At 37.1% G+C, this 23,235-nt stretch overlaps 1 protein-coding gene across 2 annotated transcripts in view; it reads right to left on the minus strand.

Moving 5' to 3' along the window:
- LOC135217326 (RNA-binding protein fusilli-like) overlaps nucleotides 1–23,235 on the minus strand; it is a 191,092-nt gene that overhangs the window by 128,985 nt on the left and 38,872 nt on the right. For both annotated transcript variants that reach the window (XM_064253123.1, XM_064253121.1), the window contains exon 3: nucleotides 5,221–5,437. In XM_064253123.1, the coding sequence (XP_064109193.1) occupies nucleotides 5,221–5,437 (217 nt within the window). The remainder of the gene's footprint in view (nucleotides 1–5,220; nucleotides 5,438–23,235) is intronic.

The following is a 23,235-nucleotide window of genomic DNA, read 5'->3' on the forward strand; positions in this document are numbered from 1 at the left end:
ATAGACTTGTTTCACTAACGAAAATTAAAATAAATACGCTACATTAAAATGATTTTTCTGTATTGTTTAACATGCACATTATTTACTTTTTACATTTTCATTCTAATAAATAAATCATAAATATACTACCCTGAAATTCCTGTATCTTTAACTCAACGCAAAAGACCTTTTCCAGACCTGTTTAGGCTCTTCCATAGACCTATCCTACCCCCAACAACAACAGCAAAGTAGTTTGTAGGCTTACTCCCCGAGTAAGTGAAAAACCTATAGAACAGAACTTCCAACCGACCCCCCCCCCCTTTTTCCGCCGGAGAAAAAAAAATCCTAACGATTTTCCGGATAGTCTACGTCCAGGTTTACTTCATCTGACGTCACACTCCTTGAACCTTGACTACGAAGCCTTGGTAGTTTGAAAGAACGCTGCAAGAGTTTTCCACCGTGACGTTTCAACTCGGACATTTTTTTTCAAAGGACACTTCGATGTTACCATTTTAGAAAAAAAAAAAAATCCTGCAAGATTACATGTTTCACGAGAGGCTGCATGGAAAAATGCGTTCTCTCCGTGTCTGTCAGAAGGAAAAATACAGTTTTGACGCGCATGGACAAAAATTCTCATGAAGTGCAATCGCTTGCTAAGGTGTAAAAATATCCAGATAAACAACAAAAGAAACAGCTGAGAGAGAGAGAGAGAGAGAGAGAGAGAGAGAGAGAGAGAGAGAGAGAGAGGTGGGGAGAAGGGGGGGGGGGATGGATTTTTGGGTTGGGGTTGCTGCCTTGAAGTCAGTGACCAGTCATTTACCTTTAACGATGGCGTAAGAGCGAAAAAGGTGAAGAAGAGCTGTTACGTGATTGGCTGGTTCTTTCATTACCCTTGACCAATTACTGGGGAGCATTTCCACTCTGCGGTTTTCCCTCGGAAAGAAGTTTACCATCGAACTCCTCCCTCCCAACCTCCCCTTCAAAACTTCTCATATAACCCTAAGCCCCTGGCCCTCCTGTCCTCATGCTACCACGAGCAACCCAACCCCTCCCAGCCAGGCCCCAATTAAACCCTCAGTCCACCACAAGAAGGAAGAATGAACGCCAAATCATTTCTTTTCGGCTTAGAGGAGGAAATCCAGAGGATATCCACTGCTGTAGGAAACGTTCGGGCAGACTGAGTCCTTCCTCATCGTACACCCAACGATCCCTCCACTGAGTGACTGTGATCGACTACCGCCATTATTGCCAAAAGATAATATCAGGTACTGTGGAATCCAACGTCATTTCGAAACATTTGTGTCAAGATGCACATAATTCAACATCAAACATGATGATAAGGAGTCGGCATTAACCACAGCTAAATGTTCAGTTGTTTGAGACGACAAGCACTTTTATATCTTTATAAAACTGTACACGTTAGGTTGTGTGATATTACAGTCAGTGATTGAGTATGCAACCTATGAATACCGGTACAGATGATCATGTTTTTAAAATGTACAGAAATCTCAACCCAGAGAGAGAGAGAGAGAAGAGAGAGAGAGAGAGAGAGAGAGAGAGAGAGAGAGAGCAGGAATGAATGTTTAGCAGAGCGTCTGGAGAGACATTACCGTAACAGAACCCACGACGAAATCGAAGCTCGCAGGAACGACAAATTACAAGAACCAAGGACTGTGAAGTATTGCCGATTATCTCTGTTAGTGGCAACTTCCACCCTTTTAAAACCAGTCTACATACGCGATCACCAGAGCATGGCCTCACGTAAGAGCTAGAGCAGATTGTGGCTAAGGCATCGCCAGAATAACAGTCTTATCCAGCATCTTATGATTTAAGCATTTACCCCAATCATTATAAACAAAAAGCGTTAAGGAAATGTGTACGTTACTTGTGGAATTACCATATGAATCAAAATAATGTGAAATATTTTCATATCCTAAAAAGCAACATGGAAATATCTGTAAATGTGCTATTTGATCATTCATAATTTCAAATGATTAATATTCCGATTACTGACATCAAACAAGAGAGAACATCTGTCTATCATTCATAAGCGGAAAAGCAAAAAGTACTTAATGGCAGTTCGCAATGATTTAACTGCAAGGAAAACAGATCACACTGTCTTCAGACGCAGCATAAATGACGTACGGAAAGAAGACAATTTATTCTAAATGCCAATATGGTGCATGGGACAAGGCTCTCCATCGAAATTCAGAGCAGGGGGTGGTGGGTCCTCTTGTTCAAAATATAGAAGCGCGAAGGCCTGAGGTGAACAACCGAAAAACGTTCAGGTACCGGCCCCCACCCAGGCCCCAAGGAGGATACTTCCCCGATAACGCGTCGTATGTCAGCCAAGAGATATAATTAGTAGCTATTGAGCGCATTGTTTCGGTAATCTCTTTTTAAAACAATGAACCTCATCTAAAATGCAGTATTAAAATGCTTTAGAATGGGACAAAACAATGTTCATAGCTGTGTTATATAGCTCATAGAAGGTGTCATCTCAACTTTTCATGAAAAATATTTCTGACATTACAAAAACGCAGGAGAGTCTGGGCGAACTTTGGCGATATGTCGAATATAAGAGGGAGGAAAACTCAGGTGTATCTAGAAAACTGACTGCTGCCCCCTATGTTGCCATGCACGTGGAATGCAGAGAGAGAGAGAGAGAGAGATGAGGAGAGGGAGAGACGGAGGGAGATGAGGAGAGCGAGAACGGAGAGAGAGAGAGAGAGAGAAATCTTGTCATGCAAGTAATTAGCAAGGTAGAAGACACTCAGTTCCAATAACAGAAACAGTAGGCATTTGAATTCTCATTTCGACACAGACGGAGGTCTTCTAAAACAAAAGTTAGGTGACAGCGAAATTTCATATATAATAGTTGGAAAATCAACGTTCATTACCGGCTTTAATGATAAATTCGTCCTTCGCCACATATGACCACATCACTAGCCAAGAAGAAAGGATAGCAACCGAATCACACAGACTGTAATTAAAAAAACACCACAAGAGCTTTCACTGGGAGTTCAGTGTCCCTTGTGTTCCACCGAAGCTTTACAATAGAACATCAGCAATATAAAAGTACCACTTGGAATCTAGCATCAGAAACAACAATACACGAAGGAAGCGAACTAAATCACTGAAAAAAGGAACATGGGCAACGAAGAAGAAAAAATAATAAATGGACAATTAATTAGTCAGTTTTAACCGAAAGGGATTTACGAAATACAGATAACGTACTGTTGTAAAAATTACAAGTAAAGTATGCTCGTATATTAATTTTATATAAATTCAGCTTCAATTTAAGAAAAAACTAACTCAACTTCCATTTAAGATAAAAAAGATGTAAGGTAAACGTAAGATTCTAAAATGATGGGTAATACTCAGGGTGGCCATTTATTCGAGATGCGAAAGGCGGACACCCTAATATATATATATTATATATATATATAAATTTATAATTAATTAATTAAAATTTATTATATATAAATATCTAATATATTATATATCTATATATATTTTATACTATATAACTAATTTATATATATCCTTACTTTTTTTATTGCTATTTTACTATTTATATTATATTTTATATATTAAAAAATATTTATTATTATATATATATTATATATATATCCCATATACATATATATATATGTATATATATATATATAGAGAGAGAGAGATTCCAGGTGCCTGATTTTTCCATCCTGAGTCCTGACATACGAGATTTATTTTTCAAAAGTTATATATTTAGACGATACAGACACACATTTGAATAAAGGAAAGAGTATGATTCACTCAGCATTTGTTCAGAGCAAGTGTTACTTCAACAGTAAAATATATGCTTTGGCAGCACATAGAAAATGAATGGAAAAAAAAACTTAATTAAGACATGATTCTATGAATAGTAAAACAAAACAAAACAAACATTCTTACACTAATCAATATGCTGCTGTAAGAGCCTCAAGAGGTTTCTAGAAAAAATATCTAAACTCTAATCTTTAAACAATTAGAAATTTATTACGCTTTGCGTATGCAATGGGGGACACATGACGGGCAAATTCCGTAAAGGGGGATATATAAGTACGTCCTCCCAAAGGTAGCGATTTTTTTTTTTTTTTTTTTTTTTTTTTTTGGGGGGGGGGGCAGAGATTCGATTCGAAATGGGGGGGGGGGGGGGCGTCCTGTCACTCTAGTATACTTGAAAAGGAAACGTTGAGCGATACTACTCACTTCAGATTGATAACACTTCTGACGAAATCTAAAAGGCAACACAGCATTAAAATAGCAGAAGCATGACGAATTCAACACAAGTCTATTGGATATAAGAGCTAATCTTAAAAGCTCAAATATTACGGTAAATCTGATGTGCACTACATAAATTCAACTTAACAAATGTCTGGAATGACATCGAAATACATTGTTCCGCTACGCACGATTTCAACTCTGAAATCATTACACACACACACACACACACACACACACACACACACAGAGAGAGAGAGAAGAGAGAGAGAGAGAGATTCATTAGACTTCTACATTGGGTAGTGGTTTTCCTCAGTATAGATAAAGGAGACAAAGAATATAATCGGAAAACCTTTCCCTGACTGGCAACGTGAAGTAGTGATCACTCACCCCCGAAACTTCAATTTGACGGAACTTTCTGTGGCAACAGCGCTTTGCATTGCACACTAAAAATGCGAGGTGGGAAAGACGTGACAGGTGAAGTGGGTGGGTGGTTGGGTGTGCGTATGCAAGTACGGGCGGTTGGGTGAAAATGAGTGAAGGGCGGAAGGGCGCAACGGGGTGGGTGTTCTGAGAGAAGAATTGTCACGTTCTAAGTAACGTTACACAGTAACGCGACGGTGAACAGCGCTTTTTCACAAACTGATCTTTGTTGACGCGTTGCCTGCCCACCATACGCATACTCGTACACATAGTACACTTGCCATTGTTATTGTGTGCACTCATTCAAGTCCGAAAATCCGAAAATGCAGTATCATATCGCATGCTAAAGGTAAATTTCACATAGATTTAAATACCGAACTATTCCACAACAAAAACATCCATCACAATTAATGATAAAATTCATAACACAGAATTCCTTCACTTTCCCTTCCGAGAAATGAGAAGCAATCGTCATGCAAACCTACTCAAATATTTCCTCGTAACAACTGACAGAATTAAACAAACCTTTGTATTCATTTTTTTTTTTTTCATCGAAGCGTTTAAAAAGGATACAGTTCATCATGTCGGAGATGGATGACATTTCCTCCGAGTGGTAGAAGGATCTGAACTCCTTCCGGATATCGTAGAAGGAGTTATAATAATCGGGGAGGCTGAGATTCTTGGCCAGAGCCTTCGGGTGGATGACTTGCCGCAGGTGAAGCTGTCCATCTGTCACCAGCGACACCCTGTCGGTGGCGCCGTCTGTGATTTTGTTCAGGATGGCATCGAACTGCAACAAACAAAACAAAAATGCATCACACAACGGAAAATCAAAGCGCACAGAGCGTATCATATCTTGTCACGTCGTATAGCAGTAACCTGTGAGTGCAATTTAGAATGATCATAACTAACACAAAGACTTGACAGATCATTAAAGTCATGTCAAGATGAATTTCGCTTGTCGTGTCAGTAAAAATTCTACTGTCAAAATTAAGTTTGCCAAAGGACGTTAGAAATTATCCTAAAATGTTATCATATACGTATACGTTGTATATGTTAACCTGCGGGTGTAACCCCAAACAATAGCTTGACATCCATGAAAATCAGAGAAAGAAAAAATAATTCCATGTGAATAGCGTAAAAATTTAGTACAAGCTGTGACGTTACCCTAAATATTGGCTTGTACTCACTGAAATACTGCCTGTTACTGATAAGCCACACAATATGTGACTAGCCGAAAATATTAAGATAGAAATTATTCTAAGATATTGCTAACATAACTCCAACATATAGGAAGATACTTTAGTAAAAAAAAAAAAAAAATAAGTAAAAAAGAAATCCAGAAAATGCCAATCCTATAGATCAAAAGTAAACAAAAAGTATAGCTAACAGCAGAATCACATTAGCTAGTCTCCGAAGGAATATTGCAACACACAACAAATTCATGACCCAGGCTTACCCTTAACGATAAAATTACAAAATTATTTATTGCTTAGTTTCGCCAGGATTGTTCTGAAATAATAACCACGCCCGTCCTTGTTTTAGATCTACATCATGAGCGAACTTGTTGACAATCGAAAATTCAGCAATTATACCAGCTTCAATGAAACCTGTGTGTATGTTGCTTTCTCATCTCAAGATACTTTAAACGTATATGGATAAGAAAACTAAACAGTACAGTTTTTATTCAGTAAATCAAATTTTAAACAGACAAAATACGAAAAATCCTTTATGTGTTTCTCAATCAATAAAAAAATTGATAAAAGATAGTAAATATTATACATCTCACTAGTAGAATATATATATATATATATATCTCTCTCTATATATCTATATATATTATATATATAGTATTATTTAATAGTATACTATATATTATATATATATATAGATATTATATAATTATAGATATTATATTATATATTATGCATATATTAGTAAGCATATATGTGATGTTTTATATATATTATATTACATTTTACATTAATATTAGTTTATGTATAATATTATATAGTTATTTTATTAATATTATTTATAAATTTGTTATATATATTATATATAGTATATATATATATTAATATAATAATAATATATAAAACTTATAGTAAGATTGCAAAAATTCGGAAACATAAATCTCCAATCAGTCAACCAATCCTCACAAATTTAAATCGCAAATCATGTGCCAGTCGATTTCCCAACCTACAATCGGCCAGCAGCTTTCCTTACGCTCCATAAGTGAGACGTCACTGACGACAATCGAGGCTAATTCTACCTGATTTTACCCAGTCTGAGGTTCTTCACTTGAGGATGTGTTATTCAAGACTGGTATGGGATGGAAACGGGGGCTCCCCATAATCTTCTTAGGGAAAACCAAATCCTGCCACCGTCAATGAGATACGGAAATCCACTACACGATATTCAGACAAAGGATTCGCTAATCCACTCAAGCAGAGGTGGCCAAACAAGTAGATAGCAGCCACTTGTTTGGTCGATCGCCGTTCCCCCCACAATCCTATATAAACAAACAAAACACAAGAATTATATATATATATATATATAATATATATATATATATATATATATATATATATAAGCAATTCTGCTCATGTTTTATCGTATTATAGTGGTATTTGAATTTTTTTCCCACGTAATAATATGTGATAATGTAGTATGGAAGATCGTAAACGAGTTTGTGTTTAGAGTAGATCTCGGAGTCCAAAAGTCTGGCCACCCCTGCACTAAAGTAACAGGAATCAGGCCCTGTATATATGTATAAGTATATGAGAGAGAGAGAGAGAGAGAGAGAGAGAGAGAGAGAGAGAGAGAGAGAGAGAGAGAGAGAGAGAGAGAGAGAGATACTGTAGTTGTCGTTAATTGTGTACTGTACTTCATTTCATATTTACTGAAAGAACTGCCTCTGTCTCATAATATTACATGGATATAGAAAAAAAAAAATGAGAGAGAAACTTAGTCTACTGACCCTGTTCACCTCGAGAATAAAGTTTGATGATTCAATCAATATAAAAATGCAACATCAGATATCATAAGGTCATCTAAAACTGGAGAGAACATGGAGAACATCTATATGTATATAAAACAAACAGCGTGAATGTAATGTATAACTGTATAGCCAATAACACTAAAATAAACGATGAAAAAAATGTGAATATCCGAAGAACTTTCCAAACAATGAAGACAAATGTGACTCAGTGGATTTAGTTATGCCACCGACCACTCCTGGCGCCTACGATTTATCGACATGATTCTTCAGTCCCAAAAGTAATATGATTTCCCAATTTTCAGTTAAACGAACCGGAGAAACTTGTCTCAGCGTTCACACAGACACCAGACACCCACCCAGCATTCGAGTACTCACTCCCTCAAATATCGAAGCGTCTTCCACAGCTTTTCTTTTTTACCTCCACCCCTTGATGGGAATTCGTGTTTCTTAACTTTTTCGAATGTCTAAAATTACTAAAAGTAGAGAATAATGCATTCTCAGGCTAAGATATCTGAGAATTTTCTTCTACTGAAGAACTCTTAGCCCCAAAGTTGGTATTAAAAGCTGACTGGAAAAAGTACACAAACCTAATGACCGCAAATATAACAATATTCGTTGGTCAACGAAAACTTTCATGAGAATCTAGATTAATACACTGTTAGTGTTAAAATATAAAGAAACAAACTGTGGTAGATTACAAGAGCTTGGAAAAAAATAATGTGGCAAAAATATTACGATATGCACAGCCTAAGCAGTGTTGTTTTACTCTAATAAGAAAGAAATGATTGGAAAATAACACTTAGGGCCTGAGGACAAAATGCGTTATAGTGCATTCAACTCATAAAGGTTCTAAATTAAATTATTTCTTATTCAAGTTTTTTGTTGCACGTTATGTTATCTGATGCATGTTCGCATGTTCTTGTTGCACGTAGCATATGTTATCTGATGAATTTCCTGTTGCACGTATATGTTATCTGATGCATTTTCTTGTTGCACGTAGTATATGTTATCTGATGCATTTCCTGTTGCACGTATATGTTATCTGATGCATTAAAAACTACGGCTCAAATAACGAGGTCACGTTACCAAAAATAGGTGATCAATAAACTTTTTAGATGCTTAAACTTTTGACCATCTCCACCTAAAAAAAAAAAAAAAAAAAAAAAAAAAAAAAAAAAAAAAAAAAAAAAAAAAAAAAAAAAAAAAAAAATGAAGCCAGAATCGTTCGATGGAGCGGACTCAATCGGGTCTTTTCAGAAAAGGAACCATGGTTTGTTAAACGTGCAAAACGATCAAGCATGATTCCTGCATAAACATAAAGGAATCAAAGTCCGAGGCTGGTAACGACTTTGCAGTAACAACAGCATTCACCAACAACGCATCTTTGATGCTCTTGGAGAAAAAAATTCCCCACATGGGACTAAGCAGAAAGGAGAAACATTAATACCACAAAAACACAACACCGTGAAGGAAACTTCGCAAAATATGAGATTGGTGGAGGTAAACGAGGGAGAGAAGTCATGGGCAATTTTTTTTCTTTTTTAAAAGGGATTAATGGTGGAATGTAACAACGCTCTGGCACAGAATGGAAAACCGATCGTGATGTGGTTGAAGGCAATGTCACTGCCAGCGCGTTGTACGGTAGCGTTGCAAGTTGAAACCGCTTCAACATCCCGCCCCCTACACTTACAACCATTTCGACGCACTACTACTACTACTACTACTACTACTACTACGCCACCCCTTGTCCATATTGAAAAAATGGATTTAAATGTCGTTTACACACTTTCTCTACATACTGTTACCCTTTCGATGGCAATGGAATTTCAAATCAAGTCTAACCTTATTTTGGACAATGACAATTTTCTATTTCAAGGAGGCGAACTCTCATATCATAACTTTTTCGGCTTTTGCATTTTCATAATCAAACAAAATAAGGTTTACCGAGAGATGAAGTCTCTCTTATGACAGAACTAAACGAAGGATATGCGAGTCCTGAATGACGTCATTCATATTTTATTCCCTGTGTAGCAATGCTAAATCTTTTCCCATTTTCTACGTCAGATATCTTTTCAACGACCCTCGTCAACCTCACATAGAGATGCTAAGTGGCCACCAGCCTTCCTTCCTGCAACCTACCAAACATGCAACAGGAAATTTCGCCTTCCTTCTGCTTTTGTTTGTTATATTTCTTTGGACTTTTCCGTTCATTCTGGGAGATATATACCACATTATGTTTCATTGACTTTCACCTTTGCTGGAAGCCCAGCAATGAGACATCGCTACAACACTCGTAAGGATTAATTAAATAATTAAAAATAAAACGATAAACATGGTGACGAGTCATGTGCAACGATCACACGTCACCTACGTCTCTCTCTCTCTCTCTCTCTCTCCTAAACGCTCTTGCTAATCGCTAACTTATTAAGAGTAAGCAATTAACAAATTACATAATATATCCTTTTCGTTGTATTCCCCATCGCTGATCAGGTATCACCTTTCATCAACAAAGCATAGAAAAGGGTCGACCTTTGTGGCCTCTCGACGCCAACACGTTAGCCATCCACAATGGAGTGCGGGAAGGACAACCTTCACAAAGCACCCACATACGCCCCTACCTTTAACAGGTTACGAGAGAGAGAGAGAGAGAGAGAGAGAGAGAGAGAGAGAGAGAGAGAGTATGACAATACTATTCATTATGCGTGAGTATATTTGAGCATGACAATACTATTCATTATGTTTTATTGTTATTATGTTTTATTATTATAGTCTAAGTAGTACTTAAGCTATCATCAGCGTAGGTCATCAATTCTCAGAAGTTCCATAATTTAATAAATATGCCTAACGTCCTCCATTTAAGCTTACTCATTAGCGCTGGACTTTCTAAAACAAGACGACGCATTAAAATCTTTGGACAATATGTAGGTTGAAATATGTTTTTCCTTGTAAGGGACTTAATAACCATAGCATGGTTCTAATTATTTCTTTATTTCAAGAAAATGCAGGACACCCGAAGATCTGCTATACTAGACGAAACAGGAAAAATCAAACAATTTTCTTTGTTGTTCTCACTCATCTAAAATTATCACCGTCGAGATTGAACTTCTATCGCCAGAAATTCGCATCTCTAACCCTCAGTGGAATGCTCGAGAATCGAACTCGCGGCCACCGATCACGCCACTGAGCGCGAAGTGATATTAGACTTTGTTTATATAGGATGCATTCGTAAAAAAATAACTGTTAACAAACAAGAGACAATAAAATCTTACCATTCCTATAAACATGAATCTGAGTCAAGTCAAATGAAAAAGAGCTGACTCTGCGAAACGTGCCACGGCTTCATAAAAACCAACTTATCACTAATATTACCGAGCAAGCACCAACAATAACATCATCATTTATGATCGAAACTGTGAGATGAAATGTGTTTTAGTCTCCAAAGAAAGTCTCTACGAGTTATGCTCAGCAACTGTGACAAAACTGCTTTTCAGAAATCATTGTGTCGTTTTCAAAAAGTCGACGGATGGTGAACCAATGAGGACACTTCCACAATTTTAACAGACTGTGATCGTATAATGCTATTTACTAGCCATAATACTATAACACTATACTAGCAATGTATCTAGTTACTAAGTAACCTGACACCGTAATAGGCAACGTTAAATTTACAGTATACGTAAACTTCAAAAGTCGAAATATTTTGCGCACAAATTCGATCAACAAGCGTCAAACAAAAGGCTCTGGGCTGCGGTAATACCATGGATGGCTATGCTAATGAGAGAGCGTACAGGTGTTACCCACATAAGCAGCTTATGGTAAGACTGTTCCATTGTTAGGCCTAAAATCGACACATCCTACAAATTGCCTCACCAAAATAAATAACATGTATATTAGGGTATTAGTCAATGCGATACGGAGTGCTATTTGTGCGTATATAAGTCACGCTTGTATCAGAGATAAAACTTTACAATTACACACACATTATATATATTAATACATACATATAGTGTATGTATTAATAATCACAGTAACACGTGATTCGTTTATCACACAATGAACGCAGGTGAAAAAATAAACTGGTTAGTGTCCACCGAGTTTCATTTTTGTTCACATGTGGAGATGTGAATAATAATATATATATGATATATATATATATATATATATATATATATATATATATATATATATATATATTATATATATATATATAAAATACCTGTGAGTCGGGTGTGTTATGTATTAATTGTGAAGTTTCATCACTCATATAACGTGACTTTTAAAAAATACTCACATATAACACTCAATATTTCATTAACTAGAATATATGTAGACGTAATATAGATATATATATCATATAATATATATATATATATATATATATATATATATTCACATCTCCACATGTGAACAAAAATGAAACTCGGTGGACGCTAACCAGTTTATTTTTTCACTGCGTTCATGTGTGATAAACGAATCACGTGTTACTGTGATTATTAATATACTATATATATATATATATATATATATATATAATATATATATATATATATATATATATATATATATGCATATGTACTTGTATATAAATTTCCTTTGAGGGGCGGCTCCTTAGAGTGTTAAGGACTTTTTGGCATGGAGTTTCAACCCTCATATTCTTCTCTAACCGGACTCGAGGCACAAGAATCAACATATCACCATGTATAAATTTTATTTTTTAGTAAAGAAAAAAACAGTGAATATTTAGGAAACGGCTCAATGACATTACCCTCAAGCATCCCTGGAATCGTCACTGGCATGGCAAGGTCGCTAACCACTGAGTTAGGAGAGCTCTTCTCCTCTCTCTCTTCTCTCTCCTCTCTCTCTCCCTCTCTCTCTCTCTCTCTCTCTCTTACACGCACACATATATATATAGATATATATATATATATATATATATATATATATATATGTATATATGTATACATATATATAATACACATATAGATGTATCTATATCATAATATACACGTATACAGTACATGTAACTGCTAAATATACGAATATCAGAAAGACTTTGAGAACTCCCTTAATCCAGCCACCTAGTACAGCTTGTGAACCACACACACACACACACACACACACACACACACACACACAACAACACACACAGGTGTTATATATCACCCCATCCAGGCTCCTCTCCCCTTGCCCAGTACCAAAGATTTTTTTAAGGTCGCCACACCTGCGGGGGCTGAACAGGAGACGATCATCAGAGGTGCTACAGTTAATAAAAATGTTACCTGGCACGAGTCAAATACTGAATAAGATTCAAGATGAAAATTGGCTATTCAAGCGCCAGTTCGATTCGGGCGATATGTTAAATTTGGGAAGAAAAAATGAATCCCATTCACACGCGAATACCCAAAGAGAACAAGTGACATCTAAGTTCATTTAAGCAAGATAGCAATATTAACATTATTGTAAGTTTTGCTAAATGTTATTGTCCAACAATTAAAAAGGTGTCACATGAGAGGACTAAATCATTACTATAAGGTAAAGTCCAAGATTATTGGTTATATGCTTTCCTTTTCCAAAACCCTTTACGAATCGGCTCACTCCTGACATGTCTGTTATCACCATCAGGAACAATAATCCATTAAATAAATGAAGACACTGACTCAAATACACTCGTAAATCGAAGGTATTCTGGAGTGAGCGCCCTCCAATCTCATATACGTTAACATTTTCCTCATACACGAGGCATTTGTGTTAGTTCCCCTTCTCTGTGTAATCTTTATTACACACATCAAACTTTATGAAGTAAAAAACGAGACCCCAAATTTCGCTCAACTATATGAAAGTGAATAGTCTCCCTCAGACCATGGCACATCTATCGGAATGGCTCGTTAACTACGGAATGGCTCTTTAACTATGATACATGTCACATTCAGCCAACTAAGACGCGAGATTTTAATACCCAAACATAGCGTTCTGGAACAAGATATCCCCGGACGACGGATTCCGCAGCGCCTAAAATAAAGTGGGTCCACTGACTGAAGTATTGAAATGTGTTTGTTTGTTTGTTTGTATGGTGTTTTGACGTTGCATGGAACCAGTGGTTATTCAGTAACTGGACCAAAAGCTTTTACGTGACTTCCGAACCACGTCGAGAGTGAACTGCTATCACCAGAAATACACATCTCTCACTCCTCAATGGAATGCCCGAGAATCGAACTCGCGGCCACCGAGGTGGCACACCAACACCATCCCGACCACGCCACTGAGGCGATCTTATTGAAATGTGGAGCATATATGGCACACTACATGATACAGGAATTCAAGCTTTAGGCCAGCCTTGCATTCCACGGATTAGTTATTCTAAACAACGAATTTTTAGACATTGGAAACCTAGGGAGACAAATGGCCAAAACTGCCTCAGGCTACTATTTCGGGTTTTAGCCAAGATCAAAAAAAAGTCTAAGGTCAACATGAAAGTGAAACCTGATCTAATAACTACGAGAAACGAGTAATAATAATAATAATAATAATAATAATAATAATAATTAATAATAATAATAATAATAATAATAATAATAATCAACCAATTAAAAGCTTCTTTCAGTTTTCTTCTGAAGATTGAAAAAGAAACCCACAAAATCACTGTGTAGCGTGTTTACTTCTAAGTATTTAGTGTGGGGTAAAATTAAATGTAAATACTTAGAAGTAAACACGTTACAAAGTGATTTTGTGGGTTTATTTTTCAATAATAATAATAATAATAATAATAATAATAATAATAATAATAATAAAATAGGAACACTAGGCACGATCCCAGATCCCTGAAAAGGAATCTGGAAAAACTAGAGGCTGAAATAGCTCCAAGACTCATGCAGAAAAGTGTGACCCTAGAAACGGCCCACATATGTAAGAAGAGTGATGGACTCCTAAGGAGGCAGGATGCAACCCTGGACCCCACACTTTAAATACCACCCAGTCGACTTGGAGAACAATAATAATAATAATAATAATAATAATAATAATAATAACTACAGACTTCCATTCTATAATTTTGCTAAATAAAAAATGCTACAACGAAAACTTATCATAACATAAAATCAAAACTGGTCAAAAGAGAAGCAATGACAGAAATAAAAGGGAGAGAAGAGAGTTTTCTCATAAGTAGATCAAAATCGGGTAGACGTCCTGATCTTTCCGATTTCTCTTTTAGTTTGACATTAACTGCTTTTCATTCTGAACAGGTCGTACCTTTACGCTTGATGACTGATAAAGCGAATTTTAACCAAGAATCGGTGCTGTAAAGTAACAGAATGAAACCGCACTGATTAAAATACGATTTCATATTTTATGTTTGCAATAACCAACTTCATATTCAGCTGTAAGCCTTCAGCTGTTCGTGAAAATAATCGGATATTACTATAATTTATTTTGTGTGGTTCAAAACGCTTGGTCCTAATTGAAAAATGATAATACTAATTACTTCAAGCATATGATGTGGCACTTATTAAAGCGCTAAAATAATTCTGTACATGAGCAGATGAGGAACCTGAATTGATTTTTTTTTTCTTTTTGCTTATTCCATGTGAATTCCTTTATCTTCTTTACAGTATTCTCTCGAGTGATGAGTATAATACAATTATCAAGGCCTCCAAAGTTGAAACTGATTTCCTCTACAAGTTGACGGAGCTTTTTGATAGTCAGCTTATAAACGCATTTGTAATGACTTGTAAATATATTAAAAACAACATACACGAATGTAACTTCCATTAAATGAGAAGAGAGGAGAGGGAGGAGAGGGAGGAGGAGAGAGAAGAGTAGAGAGAGAGAGAGAGAGAGAGAGAGAGAGAGAGAGAGAGAATTTTTGTAAAGTATTATTATTAAAGTTGTTAGTTATAAGGCCACGGACCTTTTAACTCCAGGAAGAGAATGAAACCTATCACGTTTCCCTCGAGATTTTTTTTTTTCTTTTTCTGTTTTTCAACATAATCTATTCGATACGGCACAAGTGTGCGTGGCAGGTGTTCAATTCAGTGACGGCAACAAATGCAAAGTTTGACTGACGTAACCAGTCTCCATGTAAATGTGCCAAAGAATGGTAACATTCAGTAATAACAAAATTTTCCAAATCGTATACTTGTACTGATAAAGGTTTATTAGGTGAAAAATGTCAAAACTGGCGAAACTGATAAGGGTATACACGAAATCAATTCATGTTTACAATTAGAAGGTTTCTTCTATTCAAATAGCATACAAACCTTACTGACACGCAGTCTCTTCGATTTCATTCCTAAATGAAGGATGGGAAAATCACATTGAAACAAAAATGCCACTTGCGGGTACGATTCTCATTTCCAATTCATAAAAGTATTACCATACAATATGAACGACTCACAAATAAATTAACTGAAACCAATTAGTTCATGAACTTTGCCTCAGACCTCTGTCTGCGACTGTAAATATCTCTGTAACATTTCGAGCAATAATTATACTATTTTATTAATTAGCCATCTTAAAATACTTTCAGAGTCGAAAGGTAGCATTTCCACATAAAAAAATGAACACTCCCTAGTCTGAAGTCTATCTCTATCAAAAACCACTTCTCAACTTCTCAACCTTAATATACTAACGGAGTATTCATATATCTACCAAGGTGAACAACCTACCTACGGTGGCCGTTCCTCACTACAAATCCTCGACAAAAGCGCATAATGAAAGCATGGAAGGACATTGCGATGGTATGATGTTTAACTTTACCACCTATCATTTAATGAGATTTTACCTCGCCAGACGATGATTACAGCCAGTGTATAAGGAAAACTAAAGTTATTGCTTGCAACGAACTTGACAAATATACAGGTTGACCTCTTATGCCGACAGACCAACTTTTCCCTCTGATACACGGCAACTTCTGCCCCACCCCTAGAACCTGAAGAGATTCGTGCAAAAACAACTTCAAGACACAGGCCGTGATCATCGAATCTTCTTCTATAGGAGACCCAAGGGCCCGAGACAGTCATTTCTCCAAGCCTCAGACTCGCAAGCCATCTCGATCCAAGGCAAACCCGATGAATCTTTTACGACTGGATACCTGAGAGTGAAATAATATTCGATATATTTTGTTCTCATTTTTGCTTCGTATATTAACGGAGAATTGTGCGTCTGAGAGAGAGAGAGAGAGGAGAGAGAGAGAGAGAGAGAGAGAGAGAGAGAGAAAGTTGTACCTTTTGAATTACTACATATCTTGCTTAGAACGCTGTATTATTTAAAGACATCGAATGATGCATCAGAGAGAGAGAGAGAGAGAGAGAGAGAGAGAGAGAGAGAGAGAGAGAGGAGAGAGAGAGAGATTGTACCTTTGAAATTACTACATATTTTGCTTCGAACGCTGTATTATTCAAAGGCAACGAATGATGCATCAGAGAGAGAGAGAGAGAGAGAGAGAGAGAGGAGTGAGAGAGAGAGGAGGAGAGGAGAGAGAGAGAGAGAGAGAGAGAGAGAGAGAGTTGTACCTTTTGAATTACTACATATCTTGCTTCGAACGCTGTATTACTTAAAGGCAACGAATGATGCATCAGAGAGAATTTCCCATTTTTCACCGACCTTTAAACACTAAATATCGCGACTACCTGAAAATGATGTCGATTCTAGTTTTGTCACGGAGCTAAAACGACAAACTGCTGTGATATTGCCACGATGATTCACTGAATGTCCTCATCTCAAAATACATGAAATGAGAAAAACTGAAGATACAAATAAGGGCTACATAATTCTACTGCTGTCTTCGACACCAGAGATAGTCACCACCACCACCACCACCATCTTGAAAGAAACAAAAAAGCAAGATAAACGACTCATTTTAAATGAACAAGGAAACCTAAAACTCCAAAGACCAGTCTACGAAATTAAAACTCGCCCCTACCTTGCACCAAGACGCTAATAAGGAAGATTCCCTTGGACAGTAAACCACAACTATTCCAGACACAACGAGACCAGGGCGACCAGTAAGGAGACATGTATAATACTGCTGTACAACATAATTCAAACTTAACATGAAACCAACTAACCTACTCATATGTATATTCCATTTTGCAAGTGAGAAGTCAAGCACTTTCATTGTCCAAAACAAGTCCTTTAGCAAAACCAGTTTCCTTTCTGGAAACACAATATGATGTTATTCATAATCAATTCGATTCTTACCACCTTGTCATTATTGGTAATACTAGCATAGCAAATTCCTGCGAAAGGAAACTTGTATAAATAAGTAAATGGTATGAATAAATCAAACAATTTACCAAAACAGCCGGATCAATAAATGGCTACTAGGTCATTCAACGGGTAAAAATGAACGTATTGGAAAAGGAGCAATGCATCGTGATTAGTGATTGCAGGAAACTATATTGCATCACTCTGCGCGTCTTCACGGAATGAAATTTACGGTACTTTATAAAAATGCTGTGAGGTCTCATTCACTGAAAGCTTTAGGTCAAGTCCTTTCAGTGAATGAAAATGAATGCAATTCCAGGAAGAAATTGATCCAAACCTCCAGTAACTTCACATTTATTCCAGCTGACGGATAAGTATTTGAAATCCTTTACGTGAATGTTCATCCATGCTATCAACAATGCCGTTACAATTTCCGCTTGTGACTTTTTTTTTTTAGTTGAAAAAGGATTGCTAGCAAATGACTTACTCGTCATTAAGTTCTTCTATGCTATTTATACTCTGAAAACTGACATCCATTATGGATACGTCATTCATAAACATCTCCATCCAACCAGGAACCACAACAGCATGTTGCATCCCAGTAATCATAAGATAATTAACCTTGTATACCAATGCAATGCAGCATACTGCAGCCGAATGTGAGCGGTATTTTAAGTTGCCTGTATCCGAATCGCATCTAGATATAAAGAGTACATATATCCATTATTGTAAGTAGCAAACCAAATACAAATTTTATCTGTTATGGTTCTCTCATCAGCAATGCTCTTATACGACGAACACTTTCGATGAAAAACTGTCTTAACCATTTCATGACAAAGTTGAAACTTTTACTAATGTAAGTCCGATAAAACGTTTCCGTAGCATATGACCCAGACCCTCATACATCCTGATCACAGGCCGCATAGCTGCGGGAACATGGTTTTTGGAGAACAAAAAGATGTTCCAAGAAATAGCAAACCTCTGCGCATGAAAACACAACTAATACATTATTTCCAAATGTTTATTTCTAAAAGTTACTTACAGCGAATACTAAACTGTAATGAATAATAATAATAATAATAATAATAATAATAATAATTTTTTAATATAAAAGAAGACGGCAGCCCAATGAAGAGGTGAGGTGAAGTCGGCAAGAGAGAGCAAAATAAGAAAGACAAAAAAGTAAAATAAAATAATGACTAGAGTTGCAAAGACTTTCTCCCACGCTACAGGTTTGGTTTTGTGGAATTGATCACAAGAGATCCGGAATTAGGTTACAGGAGAGAGAGAGAGAGAAGAGAGAGAGAGAGAGAGAGAGAGAGAGAGCGAGAGGGGGAAGAGGAGGAGGAGGAAGGGATGGAGAAAAGGAGGAAGGAAGGTGGAGGGGGAAGGAGGAGAGAGGAGAGAAATTTGTTTTCCCAAGCTAGATATCGTTGGGGGAGAGAATGATAAGAAGAGAAAAAGCAGAGAGGAGAGAGAGAGAGAGAGAGAGAGAGAGAGAGAGGAAATTTGTTTTCCCATGCTAGATATCGTTGGGGGAGAGAATTGATAAGATGAGAAAAATATGAATTGTTCGAATGCTGACAACTCGTTTTTTCCTATTTCGGCAGCATTGCTTCTCACATCTGATAAAGTTCCTTACTCTCATCTCGCGGTTTTTGTTTGTTTATTTGTTCAACTACTGTTCTACAATCCTCCTTTTTACTGCTAATGCGTATCAAAATACAATGGTTCATATAACTATTTTCTTAAGCCTACTCGAAATCACATACACGAATCCACATCAATTCTCTCTAGTTCACATACATTGCCATCTGTTACTAATACACTCTCTCTCTCTCTCTCTCTCTCTCTCTCTCTCTCTCTCTCTCCTCTCTCTCGTAACAAAATTCCGCTATCACTGATTTTAGCAGTCTTACTGAGTTACAGAGCTAGCAAAAATATCTTAACGGTGATTTAGTCCACAAAAACATGATATTCCAAACCCATTATTCGTTTCGGAATACCTCTCAACAAACAACCAGAGTCTGAGAGGGTCAAAGTCTCCTTTCAAATTACTTTTAATTTCCCTCAATGGATGCTTTGACAAAAACCCGTCGATTTAAAATATTTACGGAAAAAAAAGTTGCCAAAGATTCCGCTCAAGCGAAAATAATGTGAGGCCAAAAACATCGCTCTTAAAAAAAATATATTGAGTACCAAAAATATATTGAGTACCACGAAAAAGTTTAAAATAAAAGCAGAGAGGAGGAAAAAAAAACGTTCAAAGTTCGAGAAATAGAAAGGAAACCCGCATCAAGCGGAGCGAGGTCGCAAGCACATTTACACTGCTTCCCGCCAGGGTCTAGTCACTAAATCTTCCTGGTCGAAACTTGGAGTGGAGATCACTCAGAGTATGAGTTTAGGGTACGCATACTTTCAACATGACACATAACTACACATAAATAGAGAATGTGTGCTTGTGTACTGACGGCAACGGTAAGGTAAATTATCTTCTTTATGTTGTCAACGTCAAGAAACGTTAGGAGAAAACGTAACTCTTTATGCAACAATGTTTACGTATAACAAAGCTTCAGGTTACCTTCTTCCTCCAGACATGGAATACCGCACATTCTGGATTTTGTTATATAATGTTGTCACAACAGCGAAGACGCCGGATCTCAAGTCTGAAAGTCGAATTATAACACAATGACGCAATGTCTCCCATACCGTCCCTATGGCCCCCAACAACTCAGGTTAGAAATCTGACTCCTAAATGTTCGTGATATAAACCTCACTATTGCTTCTCAGCAGCAGGATGTCGGTCGTCTGCACAACTTGTTACACTAGAAAACTTGCACACGTTCTCCTTGGATCTACTCATGGACATCAAGTTAAGAGGAGGATTACTACGGAGTCATTTCTCTCCTGGGGATAGGTACTGCAACAGTTTTCTTGTGAGAAAATAAAGCATTCGTAAATACCATTAAAAACCCACAAAAAACCCAATTCACACCAAAAATGAGACAAGATCCGACATTTCTTCTTCATCGTTAGAAGCCTGGTGTATAAAAAAAATCCCGATGAGCACAAAAAACTTTAAACCCTTTACAGACGATGGACTACACTATCCGTGTTTTAATGTTAGCACTGCTTGTTTGTTTGTTAGTATGGTGTTTTTGAGTTGCATGGTTATTCAGCAACGGGACCAACGGCTTTACGTGACTTCCGAACCACGTCGAGAGGAACTTCTGTCACCAGAAATACACATCTCTGACCCCTCAATGGAATGCCCGAGAATTGAACTGGCGGCCACCGAGGTGGCAGGCCAAGACCAAACCGACCATGCCTCTGAGATGTCTCCAATGTTAGTCCCCTCACACTATAACATATAACATACCAAGAATGAAATAACATTTATTTATTTTGAGACTTGATTTATCTCTAGACTTGGGTGCCTACGTAACACTGAGTGGACATGACTTTCCCTCTTGTACACAACTTAACGAATAGTTTTCTTTGGACCGTTTAAAGGTTAAGGTTTCCCTACTATGTCTGTGCCAATGACTTTTAAGGTTGCATTGGAGAAATGTGACCTTTACATCGCACAACAACTACTCGTCCGTTCTGCAAAATACCGAAGCTATAAATGTAAAAGGCACCATGGATCCCTTCCGCTATAGTCAATAACGACAAGTGCTATGGGTAATTACTCCTTGAAATGATCTGCGTCACACTGACTGAAGGCAGACTCACGTAGGCTGTTTATTTTTTTGTGAACTCCCGGTAAACAATACAACATACCGATTGTAAATGTCTTGAAATCACGCACACCGCAACTCCACACCTGTTGAACTCGCATCTCCAGACTTATATTTGTACGAATATCAGAAAAATATTGGATACTGAGTGCAAAGTTTACACGTATGTTGCTCAGGAAAGGACACAGACGTGCTGCGTTACACCGTCTTAAGGTTATTTTGTTTGTCTGCCGGAACATTAGTAAAACTCTCTCTCTCTCTCTCTCTCTCTCTCTCTCTCTCTCTCTCTCTCTCTCTCTCTCTCGATAAACTACAATGACATTTTTTTTTTTCAGTCACGCGCATACTAAAAGAAAGTACCTAGGAAAAACGACCAATACAGTTCAAAAGAATAAGACGAAAAATTGCCAATCTATAGTCATCAACACAATTTAAATGCAGAAGGTACCATTCATTTAAAAGAAAAATCTTGTAAACCCTGTCAAAAGGACAAGACAGAGAATATAGAGCAACAAGGCACCATCTTCAAAAGCCTATCACAAATCACACCGAAACAGATCACATCCACTTTCAGATTACTTCCCGGTCTGAGAAAAGGGTCTACGTTCAGTGGCCTTCTTAAATAATTGAACATCAAAGATTCCCCAGTATCGTTCAAATAAATGCGTTCAAATATCAGACAAAATGGAAACTACAGTAATGGATACGTGCTATTTCTTTAAGTTATATAATATACGTTAATAAACGTTAACGTAATGAAATATGGAAATGTGCTCTGCCAATAATATCTAAAAGAGTGCGGAAAGTTAAATGGATTGAATTATGGCAGTCATGATTAATACCATGCATATGTCATTATATTCTATCAAGTCAATCTAAAAAGCTGCAGTTCTTATTACAACTTCACGTACAAACTTTAATCAGCAACTAAGGCAAGAACGATTAGCCAGAAAACCACCCCTCCCCAATAGCTCGAACGATTCACCCACTCCGCCACCCACACACAGAGGTAGCCACCCTTTTAAAAAGAGTCATTCCCACCGTCCCCATTTCCCCAACACCCTCCTCTATATATCTCGTGGCTTTTCATGCAGATCTTCCTGTTGATACCAGAGTTCCAGACACACCCATATCTCCCTTCAACAGTAGTCAATATTCTATGCTGTTACATATAGAGACTCGCACAGTTGATCAGTCATATATATTTATTTCATTCTTAGACACAGGAGAGGCAACACGACTATTTCGACAATAAATATGACAGCATGCTTCTTTAGCATCCATAAATTAAGACATGAACCCTTAGTATCACTTTGGAGGTTAGTCATACAAAGGGCGTGGTTCCCTACACCATCTTTGACCTACAATACAAGTTACAAGCTTTCTCAATCTTAATAAACCAATTCTTATGTAATTTATGGATGACGGAGCCTAGGCGCCACATAAAACATTGAGCGTGTTTATCGAACCTCATTTGTTGATGGGCACTTAAAACAAACACCCTACCTTAAACTTTCTCTCAAATATGTAGAAAATAACTGTTGAACAGGTTGGGGTTTCAAAACCAAACTCTGTGTGCAAGACCATACAAAAATCAAACTACAAGGAGGGAAAACAAACTTTTTAAGAGAACCGGGGAGATGCATC

This window comes from Macrobrachium nipponense, chromosome 7 (assembly GCF_015104395.2).
Source record: "Macrobrachium nipponense isolate FS-2020 chromosome 7, ASM1510439v2, whole genome shotgun sequence".
Lineage (NCBI taxonomy): Eukaryota > Metazoa > Arthropoda > Malacostraca > Decapoda > Palaemonidae > Macrobrachium > Macrobrachium nipponense.